The 12,313-nt window shown below is 43.4% G+C and overlaps 1 protein-coding gene across 12 annotated transcripts in view; it reads left to right on the plus strand.

Annotated features, from left to right (window-relative positions):
* The window catches only part of SFI1 (SFI1 centrin binding protein), a 36,027-nt gene that overhangs the window by 283 nt on the left and 23,431 nt on the right, over nt 1-12,313 (plus strand). For 2 of the 12 annotated variants that reach the window (XM_081893229.1, XM_081893233.1), the window contains exons 1-9: nt 110-255; nt 2,401-2,481; nt 3,506-3,592; nt 6,070-6,222; nt 6,754-6,825; nt 7,479-7,589; nt 8,747-8,841; nt 10,506-10,623; nt 12,153-12,255. In XM_081893229.1, the coding sequence (XP_081749355.1) occupies nt 131-255; nt 2,401-2,481; nt 3,506-3,592; nt 6,070-6,222; nt 6,754-6,825; nt 7,479-7,589; nt 8,747-8,841; nt 10,506-10,623; nt 12,153-12,255 (945 nt within the window). In that variant the 5' untranslated portion in view covers nt 110-130. The other 10 variants (XM_081893237.1, XM_081893235.1, XM_081893232.1 and 7 more) reach the window with 10 other exon arrangements.

Below are 12,313 nucleotides of genomic sequence, written 5' to 3' on the forward strand. Positions count from 1 at the left end.
CTCCTCCTCCTCCTCTCTGTGCACACGGCCCGTCCGCTCCTCAAGCTCAGCCCCGCCTCTCCCTCCTCTCCTCAGCCGCCGTAACCGGGGCCTTCGTTGCCCACCCCTCCCCCTTTAATAGCCACGGCGCATGCGCCACACTCGCTCCTCGCCGAGCTCTCGCTTCCACCTTTCCTCCGGCTCGCGCACGCGCAGTGTAAGCCGGCGGGCAGGCCCGCAGAGAGCGTGCCGTTGGCGATTGCCTGCCCAAAACGGGTGGAGGGGGGCGGGGACACACACATACAAAACAAAGTATAGGAACTTCACAGACTACTTCCAAATTCGAATTCCCATTTCTCAGCTCTGGCGAGATTTATAGTTGTATAAATAAACCCGCACACAATAGGCAGGTGGCGATAGAGTAGTGTGTTAAGAGGCATGGAAGGGTCCTTCAGGCGTTTCGGCCGGACAGCCTCGTTTTCTTATCGATTGTTGCCTGCAGCGGGGAGTCCCCGCTCAGGAGGCGCTGAATGACACCTGTGCGTGGTTGGGTTGTTCTCTGCACTGCTTTGGTAGGGCTTTACTCCCCGGTTAGTGCGCATAGGGTTGCAGCCCAAGAGATTGAGCCTGTGCAGCGTTGCAGGGTGCTCTTTCAGAAGTTAAGCCCCGCTGAAAGTATAAAGGAACTCGCTTCCAAGTAATTGTGTGCAATAGGATTGCAGTCTCGGACGCGCAGAGCGGTGGAGAAGACTGCGATGCTTCCCGGCCGCGTACCTCTTTAAACTGCAAAGCCTAACCCCATTTACCTGGTAAGCCCCGTTTAATTTGGTGGGATTTACTCCTGAGTAGCATGGTTAGGATTGCACTGTAAACTATGAGATGCCTTTTGTGTGGTGGTGGCGGGGGGGATACTTAGCTATCCAAAGCAATGGATTAGCTTCAATTAAATCATTTAGCCCCGATGTATGTCACAAGACAGGTCATGAGATCCTGAATTGTACTGCAGCACGATCAGTTGATTCTCGTTAATTTTTGACGCGTTTTGTAATGACACAAACGAATATCAGTTAATGCGGATTAGTTATGGCTTCAGAAACGCAGATAAAAACTTCTATTTCATCTATAAGAATGACACACTCGCCTTTTAACCGCTCTGGCTGTGCTTAAAGTGTGTTAAGGAGCAATTAATTCTTTCTTGCATCATTTGGGCTGCAATCCTAAACACATTTACTGGGTGCTAAACCCCTCTGCCATTGGACACAATGAGACTTACTATTGAGTAAACGTCCATAGAACCACCATGTTGACATATGACAGACCTTTTTCCGCCCCACTGTTTACAATCACTTTTTTGCAATAAAGGGGGCTCTTGTTCATGAAACTTAAGATACTCCGCTTTGAAAGTACCTTTCCGTGCAATTCACATTTTCTGGGTGGGAAGGAATGTGTTTAGGGTTGCAAAGTTTGTTCCTCCTTATAAGAGCGATAAATCACCGGAGTACCCCCTCTCCTGCATATTTGTGGGAGAAATGAGAATGCCAGCCCACATTACAGTAATTATCCTATGGAACCAGAGGACAATGCAATCCTATGCACGCTTACTCAGAAGTAAGAAGCCCTAGTGCGTCCAATGGAGCTTACTCTAAGTCGATAATACTGAACAGGATTACTTGGGAGTCGGGTCTGTTAAACTGCGCGCGCCCCGTTGAAAGCAGCTGGGTCTGCTCCTCAAAGAAAAACGTGGTTTACGAATTGCTGGGTGGCTGTGCATCCCCCCCCCGCCCCCTCCACTTTTCATTCCATACGCTCCGTGGAGGACAAAAAGGCAGCGAAAGCTCACCAGGTGCTAGCCAGATGCAGCGGGACTTCAACTCCCATCATCCTCAGCGGGCAGTGCCAATGGAAAGGGATGCTGGGAGTTGAAGTCTCGCAATGTTTGGAGAACCCCCCGCCTCTGGTACCCGTCAACTTGCTCCGTGCGTGTGGATGGTTGGTTGGTTTTGAGGGTCTATGAAGAGCAACTTGAGTGCGGCTCCAGGCTCCCTCGCCCCCCCCCCCGAAGCCTGTTATTCCAAGTCAGAGGACCCTCCCAAGTGTAACTAGGCAGCTGTCCTGCCGCCGGCCCGCCATGGCGACCACTGGGCGTGTGCCGTGCCCCAGCCAAAGCGGAAGGCTTCGGCCGCCGCCGCCTTGCGGAAAGACGTTAGCTGAGGAGGCGGCCGCGGGCCGCCTTCCCGCGCTTTTTCCTGAGGAGAGGCGGGAGCCCCTTCTCTCGGTGATGCTTCCCTCCCAGTGACTGCCCGACACGGGCATAGCGAGAAGTGTCGTGGAGATGCCTGCTACACGTGTAGCAGGAGGAGGAAAGGGGAGAAAGAGATAGTAGACTGAGGAATTCTCTTTTTTAACACTCGGTTTTTGTAGACAAGAGAATGAAAACATCTCTGGAAACCGAAAATTGGCTTCTGAGGCAGTAGGCTGTGGCAAAAGCGAAACCCTAGATCAGTATCCTGCTATCCAATGGATCCCCTCACAAGGGATTATCCTCTGCTTTCCTTTGGACCATCTCAGTGAGGGAGAGATTGGGGGGGGTCGTCTTCTGAGCAGCCCAGGACTACAATTGAGGGGTTCAGGCCCTTGGGCTGGAGAGATTTGGAAAGGAGAAGAAAATAAAGTATCCAGCATCTAAAGACCCTTATGCAAGTCTATGATGCTACCACATTTGGGGTCGCTTCACCTCAAAAGGAATAGAGTTGGAAAAGGTACAGAAAATGTTCCAAGAGGATGGAGTGACTCTCCTATGAAGAATGGTTGCAGGATTTGGAAATTTTTTAGTTTAGATAAAAGCTGAGTACAAGGCAACATGATAGAAGTGTATAAAAGTATGCATGGGATAGAGACACGAGATAGAAAGTTTTTCTCCTTCTCTTACGGCACTAGAACTCAGATCCAATGAAACTGAATTCTGGAAGATTCAGGACATAGAAAAGAAAGACCTTCTTCATGCATCACATAGTTAAACAATGGAACTCCCTCCCTCAGGAGGCAGTGATGACCACCAACTTGGATGGCTTTAAAAGAGGGTTGGACAAATTCATAGATAAGGCAATTGATGGCAATTAGCCACGATGCCTATGCCTCTGCTTCCAATGTTGAAGGTGGCATACCTCTGAATATCAGCTGCTGAGAATCACAAGTGGGAAGAGTGTTGTGCTCATGTTCTACTTGTTCTACTTGTAGCTTTCCTATTGGGGCATCTCGTAGGATGCTGGACTAGATGGGCCTTTGGCCTGATTCAGCAGCTAGGCTCTTTTTATGTACTACCTTCAGTGTCAGAGGTACTGTGTCTCTGGATGCTAGTTTCTCCAGGTAGAATTGAGAATGTCCCCTGACTGAAACCTGGGAGAGCTGCCGCCAGTCAGTGTATGCAATATTGATCTAGATGGACCAATGGTCTGACTCTGTACAGGGCCACTTTCCATGTATGCTTACTGATTTTTAAGAAAATAATCCTTATGCTTTGACAAAGGATTTTTCTTACCAGAAAACAGTGGTCTGGGCTGGACAGTAGAGGACACAAGACTGTTAACGTTATGGAAAAGAAGGCTAAAGTCAGGTAAGAAACACTTAAACAGAAGAGCCTGTACTTAAAACTCAGCTGTGTTGTTGCTAGTGCTTAAATAGTTCAGGGGGGGGGGACAGTTTGTGAACAAGGATTGCTACCACTGCAGTGGAACTAGAAGCTGTAATATTACACAAGAAGCACATGGTAGCTTGATCAAATTATTTTTGTCTGTGCTACAGATTCCTGGATGTCAGACTTCCCCCTCACTTTATTTATTCATTTACAGTGGTACCTCCGGTTACATACGCTTCAGGTTACAGACTCTGCTAACCCAGAAATAGTACCTTGGGTTAAGAACTTTGCTTCAGGATGAGAACAGAAATCATGCTCCGGCAGTGCAGCAGCAGCAGGAGGCCCCATTAGCTAAAGTGGTGCTTCAGGTTAAAAACAGTTTCAGGTTAAGAACAGACCTCTGAAACGAATTAAGTACTTGACCCGAGGTACCACTGTATTACCTTTCCTCTAAGGAACTCAAAGTGGTGTATACAGTTCTCCCCCTTCCCCTTTTATCCTTACAGCAACCCTTTGAGGTCAGTTAGGCCCCTGAAGTTGGCCCCTGAACATCATGGCTGAACTTCAACAAGAAGCAGCCTTCTTCCTGCCCAGTACATTATCTCTGGTAAATTTACAGAGAGATGTGGTGCATTGTCAGACCTCCCTTTGCTGGAGGAGAGTGCTCATTCAACCACCAAAATATTTTTTTGCCAGATGGTCTAGAATATATTGTTTAACAACACCACAGTTTTTCCTTTCCACGGAATGCTGTGAGGCTTGGCTTCTCTTTTCTTGACCATTAATTCTTCAATAATTTCTATGCAGATTTATTTTGTAGGTTTAGCTTTAGTTCTGGAAGAGTAATCAAGTCTGAGCTTGTCAAGTGGTTGATAAAAGAGTTGTTTGATAAACCTAGGTTGTAGAGAAGCTGGAGTTGAAAGAAATATCACCTCCCACAGGTTGCATGCACTCACTGTGTCCCACTGTCACTTCTGGACTAACAGGTTTTGTGGGTTTTGAAACAGTACAGAATGCTGCAAAACCTGCATTGAGGAGGGTGAGTCTGCAGGCCACAATCAGACATCCTTCTTCCACATCACTTTTTACTCTAGGGGGGAAACCCTATAATGTCGTGAAGTAGGGTAGAAAATTCTCCATGGACATTTTCCCAGTGCTTTCTTTCTCCATGAAAAATGTTCTGTTTTATAAATTCATTAGTAACCATGAATGGATGCCAGTTGCAAATATAATATTAGGGAAGCTGAGTAGTTCCAACACTTAGCTTTGTTTACTAAATACAAGTACAGTACAAGAAGCATTCTGAATTAGAACACTTTCTAGGCATCAGAAATTTTTCCAGATGGTGTAATATGCATTGGATTTTTTTTAAAAAAAGAAATTTTATGGAAAAAAATTCTGGAAAACCTACATCATTGCTTTCTTGGGACTGGCACGCAGAAATTGACCTATCATATATATCATCAGTTGATCAATATACAATCACAGTTATTTATAACAATTTTAGCATATGTCTCAGACATATTGATAAATACAGTACAGTGTGGTTTTGTTGTTCTAATAACGCTGTAATTTTAAAAATATTTGCCTATTATTTGACAATGTTTGACCATCCAATTGTTCATTTTTATTCTATTTTTTGGCCAGTCAAATGTGCAGCCCTGGCCTATCTCCTAGTCTCTCTAGCTTTAGAAACAGCAACAGTATTTTCTATATGTATTAGGTTACATATGCTCTTTCATACTAAGGCAAATGGAGGCTGCAGACAATTACTTTTATAATTTTCCCTGTCTTAGCATGTTCTTTCTTGTACCAAAGCCCGTGATGTTCCCTAGAACCAGAAATTCAGACAGGCTTGTTCAAGAATGTGGTCGCTCACGGAATTGCCTGTTGTCATCAAGTTACACCATTCCTGAAAGGCTTGAACTGGCTGCCAGTTAGAAATTGGGCTAAGTTCAAAGTATAGGTATTGGTGTCCACAAAGCCTCATACAGCTGGTGACCACAATACCTTATCCATTATATATCTGGTGCTGTTGCTCTGAGGTCCTGCTAGTGGATTTCCCATAATGGGCATCTGGTTGGCTGCTGTGAGAAAAGGATGCTAGATTAAATGGACCTTTGGCTGATCCAGCTTCAGGACTCTACTTATGTTCTTTATTAGTCACTACATTCTGTAGGAAAGGGCCTTCTACAGATACTGTCACATCAAGAGGTCTAATATGTGCAGTGTAGGAAATGGGCCTTTATGAGAAGCCCATAAGCAAGCAGGACATGAGTGCAAATGGAGCAGCACTCTCCAATTGCAAAAGCAGCATCATTCTGAATGAACTGGGGTCTGGGGGAAGAGCGCTCACTCAATCCTGCTTCTGTGCTTTGTGAAAGTCTTAAGTTACCTAGGGACTTGAAAGCTTAGTGGCAAAAACAGCTTATCTTCTTTATTTTCTTTATTTTAAGTTCAAAGTTTATAAAAACACAGACACAGCATAGTCATAAAGGAGGTTCAGGTGGCCAATTCTCTTCTCCACGTCTGATTGGGAATCGCAGGATCTCATACCGTGTGACATACACTTGGAACCGAGGTGGGAGATTAAAAGAACTCCGTATCAGGTAATAGACATGTTTATGTTTTATATCTTATTTGTAGGGCTTATTAACCTAGTATAAAAAGTAGCTGTGTCCAGTAGGTATATTTTTATTGTATTCATTTTAAAACGTTGATCTGGCTTAATCAGTCGAATCAAGCAGGGGAAGAGATTTTCATTTAAAAGATTCCCCCACCTCCACTTTCCCCTTCCACAAAGGAGCTGCTCAAAGCAGGTTAAACGTAAAAAGCAAACGTAAAAAAGCAACAGTAATCAGATAATTAAAACACAGATTTACCAAACTCTGAACAATATCTGTACTCCTAATTGATACATTAAGCAGCAGCAGATTCACAAGTTTGTTAACAAGGAAAGTTTTTAACCTCATTTTTGAGGAAGGGTGAAGTAAAAATGTCATGTAAAAGATGTTTTTTAGTGGTGGACTTAAATGGAGGAATTAGCATTTATGTGTGAAGTTCCTGTTTGTTCATCTTTGGCTGAAAGTTTATAGATAATAAATACATGCTAAAAAGCACTGAGAGATAATGTTTTTCAGACACCTGGCTAGGAAATTCCTTTACTTGTGGATGAAGAAGGCATTTGGAAGAGTCCTCCCTTCTAGTGCCAGGTAAGCAAAGCAACTTCTTTGCTTAAAAATGATAAGTATTTCTCTGTGAAACTGGTCTACACAAGTGGACTTATGGCTAGTGCATGTGCAAAAAGTGATTATTTTGCTAAAACTGTGCAGAGCAGTGTCCCAGACAAGAGTGTTATTTTACATGGAACATGAAACTACAGTTCGGCCAAATCTGCTTCAGCCTGCAGTTTCAGATCCTGATTTGGGGGCAACTTGCAAACCATGCTTTTTTGTTGTGTCTGAACCATCACAGCCTCCTGTTGATTACTGGAGCACCAGGATGTTGAAATCCACAGCCTTTCCTTGTTAGCAGTGTCAGCTGCTGTGCTGTGATATTTTGGGAGAGACTGAACTTCTCTGGGCTTTTATTGCTGGTACAAAATGAAGAAAACCACTCATAAGAATTATTGAAACTGTAATTGTCTCTAGGAACACTTGTTCACAGATGAAGGGCATGTTTTAGCTCACAGTTCAGCATGCTTAAATGTTGTTGATTTCAGCAGGACTAGAGCAGTCCAATCTGTGAACTGGAAGTGGAAAAAATGATGACTGAACAGATAAAGGGCAGAAGTTTACAATAATTGATTTAATATTGTGTGTATGTTTCCATTGCCTTATATGTTTTGTATTCTTTCCATTTCTAGGCGCTATTATGATCAGAAGATACTGCGGAAAACCTTTGGAGGGTGGAAGGAAGAATGGTGGGTTATTTGGAAAGAATGGAAGCTCACCATCCGGGCTGACTGCCATTACAGGTCTGTTAAATGTACTTTCTAATACTACAGAGAGAAGAAATCCCCTGTTTGTTGTAATGCGTCAAAAAGCAAGCTGTGCTATCCTCGTCAGCAAGCAGCCAGACGTGTTGGTGTTTCTACAGTTCAGTTCAGTTTTCCTAAGTGCATGCATTTCTTCCTGTGCTCTTACTAGGAAGACACATTGGTCCAAACCATGGCTCACGCTAACCATAGTTTACAGCCCAAATCATCCTCAGTTTGATCATTACAAACAGGACAAAAAAGGGGGTCAGGGATGCATTGCATCGCTGCTTTTCTTCTTCCTTGATATGTACAGCTGAAGGTAATTGTCCTGCAGTTCTGTACATTTATATTTTCCATGATCTTCCAAACCGCTTTCTCATAAGCTGCCTGCACTGGCAATTCCCTGCTGTTTCTTTCCATTCCGGTGTTTCATGGCCAGTCACTCGGCCACCAAAATTCCTCTCTGGAACAGCACTATATGTAGCTTTACCAGTTCCTAGGCTTTGGGTACCCATCCAAATACAGCATGAACTCATAAACATATTTTGATGAATAATTACTTAGCAAATAAATTCACAAAAGTACTATCAAACAGAAACCCTCTCTATTGTCTTTTTGGCACCTACGAAATACGCTTCTCTTTCAACAAAGTGTCTTTATCCCAACTGGTATCTGTCCCGCGTTTGAACTTATTGTGTGTATGTGCTCCTGTTGCTTTTATAATTGAGTTTTAAACTTTTTATATATATGTAACTGTTTTATATTTGTTACTATATTGCAAATTGCTTTGGGGCGGCTTGTGGGAAGCAGTTCATAAATGAAATAAATAACAAGCACAACAGTAATAATTACTAGCCCACAAAAGTTTTTACTAGGCCGCCTGCCTACACATAACCCGTACATAGTCATTTTTAAACAAAAAAGGAACAAACTTCTCTGTCTGGAGGGGATTCTTACTTGCCTTAGGCAAGCAAGCAAGTGGTTGTTTCCCAGCCTGTTTTGCCACCTGCGTAAATAAATGAATACTTTCTGCGTTGCAAAAAATTACAATGCAAAAGCATTCCTCAATAGTAGTTTGGAATGAATCATCTGTATAGCAAATTGGTAGGCTGGGTTCTGACCCTTGCAAAGTATTATTTGTTTTTGTTGGCCAGGTATTTCCTGTACAACCTGATCTTTCGGGCCTGGAAGTCCTACGTACTCCTGCAGCGAGAGAAGAAGGTGACTTATTGTGTTGCAGATTCACATGGTGAGAGAATAGAATCTGTTGTGGAAGAATGGAGTAGGGAACTTGTAGCCCTCCAGTTGTTGTCAGGCTACAACTCTCACCACCCTTGAACTTTGTCCAGGTTGGCTGGGGCTGTTTGGGAGATGGAGTTGAACAACATCTGGAGGACCACAGTTTCCTCAGCCCTGGGGTAGAAGAGCCTGGGCTGCTGTGTCCATGCTCTTCCAGTGCTGCCTGCTTGAACCCAGCATTAAGCCTTTTCTCTGCATATTTTGCTGTGTGTTAAATTAATCCCAGCTATCAAAGGAAGCCTCTGCCAAAGCTCAAGGGGTTCTCCATCTGCTCTGCGGTATTTCTGAACAGCAACATGTATTTTGCATTTAGAGTTTTGTTGCAGCCAACACATTATTGGATAGTTCTCTGAAAACCTTGCTTGCTGTGAAATCCATGAATTTCTACTAGGACCTCGAATCTTACAGCACAGCAGTGCAAACTATGTTGATATATCTACTAAATAAACATTACATTAGCATCAGTAATTTAGCAGACATTTTGCTTAGCTAGCAAGTTGCATTGCTAATTTAATGACACCTAAGTGGCGCCACTCACCTTTTCCTTACAATTGTCTTTTTCAAGAAGCTTTAGCCCCGTGCTCTGTATCCCCAGTTGAACCAAAGTTTGTGCAACTGCATTGGCTTATCTTTACTCATTGCTCCCTCTTTTCAGTTTCCTTTCCCACCCTCCCCATGCTTTGCTGTTTCTCCCAGTGTAGAGAGGCAAGCACCTATATATATATTTTTTCCACTGGAGAAAAAAATACCCTTCTGGTTTTCAGATAAGGAAAGTGGGGGGTAGGACAAAGCGTTACTCTCCCTACCCCCAGTGTTGCTGCTCTGATCAAAAGTGGAGCAACACTTCCAGCAGCTGTTTTCAAGCTTAAATACTATATGTGAGGCATCATCATGTATTAGTTGGTCCAGGTGTCTTGTGAAGACATCTTTTTGCCCTGGTGGAACCATATTATTTCTTGTTTGTTTGTGCTTTTTCTAGACCTTTTAATTCTCAAAGTTTCTAAGCTGGGTACATAGAAATTAAAAGCATATGACAGATAAGATAAATGAAATTTAAGTACAAAAACAAAAAAGCTTTTCCAAAATGCCTGCTGAAATAGAAATGTCTTTCAAGCACCTGAAGTTGAACTGTTTTCTTATATGCTGCTTTTTATAGTTTTATGCTATGTTTGTATACTGCTAAGAGATACTTAAGTATTGACTGGTTTAGAAATGCTAATAAGGAAAAGTAAAATAATAAGTAAAATAATCAATCTGGAGATCCCATCATGGACTTACTACATTCCATTTGGCCTTCAGAGTCCTATTCATGTGAGTTCCAGAACTATGAAGCATTTAAGGTGCCAGTCCTCCCTCTTTCCCCAGTGTAGCCCTATTTGCAGCTGCTTGTTGCTAGGGTCTCCCCTTGCAGTCCTCCTGATGAGATATGAAGTTCCTTTTGTGTCTGAAAACAGTCTGCCGTCAGTCTTTTGACCAGCCACACCTCTCTCGTGGAGCCAGGCTTTTTCCGTATCGGCCAAAAAGGATTGGGAAGTTCTGTGTATTGGACAAAAATATGGAATCTTTAAAATACTCGTGCCTGCCATTAAAACCATGGCTTCACATTTTTCACAGCGGCAAAAATGAAAACCCTTTGGACGTGGCAGCGCTGGCTGAGCTACGTGGAATTGCGCCGGATGAAGTGCCGAATGCACTTGGAGGCCTTCAAGTTCAGGGAAAAGAGTGCCTTGCGGTGAGAACTAGTTCAGGTTCAAACAAGAGTTAATGGGGCACATTGGCGCTCCTGTTCCATCTTTCTACATATTCCAACCCTGAAACAATTAATTAATTAATTAATATCTCAATTAATATCTCACCTTTTACCTACATGGAGCTCATGGCGGTCTTAGTCTGAAACTCTAAACACTATACAGTGGTACTCAGGTTACATACGCTTCAGGTTACAGACTCCGATAACCCAGAAATAGTGCTTCAGGTTAAGAACTTTGCTTCAGGAGGAGAACAGAAATTGTGCTCTGGTGGCGTGGCAGCAGCAGGAGGCCCCATTAGCTAAAGTGGTGCTTCAGGTTAAGAATAGTTTCAGGTTAAGAATGGACATCTGGAATGAATTAAGTACTTAACCCGAGGTACCACTTTACCCCGTTGGCTTTCAATTCCACACTTCAGTGCAGACTCGCTCAACCTGGTTGTTAGTCTGGGCTACTCCACATGGACACAAGAGATTTCTGCACCCCTCGTGATTTGATCCCTCAATATTTGACGGCTGGCAGAGACGTATTATTTATTTACTGCATTTACATCCCACATTTTTTCTCGAAGGCACTCAAGGTGGCATACACAGTTTTCTCTTATATAACCCCCTCAACAACCTTGTGAGGTAGGTTATGTTGAGAGGCAGTGACCAGCACAAGGTCACCGCCCAGTGAGCTTCATGCCTGGGTGGGAATTTGAACCTTGGTCTTCCAGGTCCTAGTATAATTCTCTAACCACCATACCACACTGGTTTGGTCTCCTGCTTTTAATTGCTGGGTTTTTAAAAAAAATAGAAAAGGAATGTTTTTCATGTTGTTCTGTGTTGCCACCACCACTTAGTGCCACAAGAGCTGATGATACATGCTAATGATAAATAAATAGATTTCCAAGGAAACAAGAACTCACCCACCTCCAAGAAAACAGTTTTTGAAAACGACGGTGGTACCTCGGGTTACATACGCTTCAGGTTACATATGCTTCAGGTTACACACTCCACTAAGCCAGAAATAGTGCTTCAGGTTAAGAACTTTTCTTCAGGATAAGAACAGAAATCGGGCTTCGGCGGCGCGGCAGCAGCAGGAGGCCCCATTAGCTAAAGTGGTGCTTCAGGTTAAGAACAGTTTCAGGTTAAGTACAGACCTCCGGAACGAATTAAGTACTTAACCGGAGGTACCACTGTACTGTAATACGCAAAGAATGCTATTCAGTTAGTTGGTTGGCGTGGTAAGTTGTTTATATCATGTAAAGGATCAAAAAGGGACCAGAAACAACCTGGTGCCCTTCAAATGTTTTGGATTACAACTCCCATCAGACCTAGCATCACATGACCGTGGTGGCTGGGGCTGATGGGAGTCTTAGTCAAAGATGTTGGGAGAGCACCATGTTAACAAAAGCTGCTCTAAGAAGCAGATGGGGCTCTATAATTCTCCAGCACATACATTCATAAAACTCTTTGTTTTCATCAGAGTTAAAGTCTAAAGTGTGTCCTGACCTTTTTATTTTCAACAGACTTGCCTGGAGGTTGTGGAGAAAGAGATGGTCACAGAATCAAGTTGCTTGTGAAATGGATGGTCAGGCTCTACAGCATTGGGCCCAAGGCTTACAGTTTCGTGTGAGTGCTGGAAATATTAACCCTTTAAATCCTGTGTGCCTTTGTGTTGTGTGCACAC

Source organism: Podarcis melisellensis (genome assembly GCF_964234715.1).
Source record: "Podarcis melisellensis genome assembly, chromosome: 16".
Taxonomy (NCBI): domain Eukaryota; kingdom Metazoa; phylum Chordata; class Lepidosauria; order Squamata; family Lacertidae; genus Podarcis; species Podarcis melisellensis.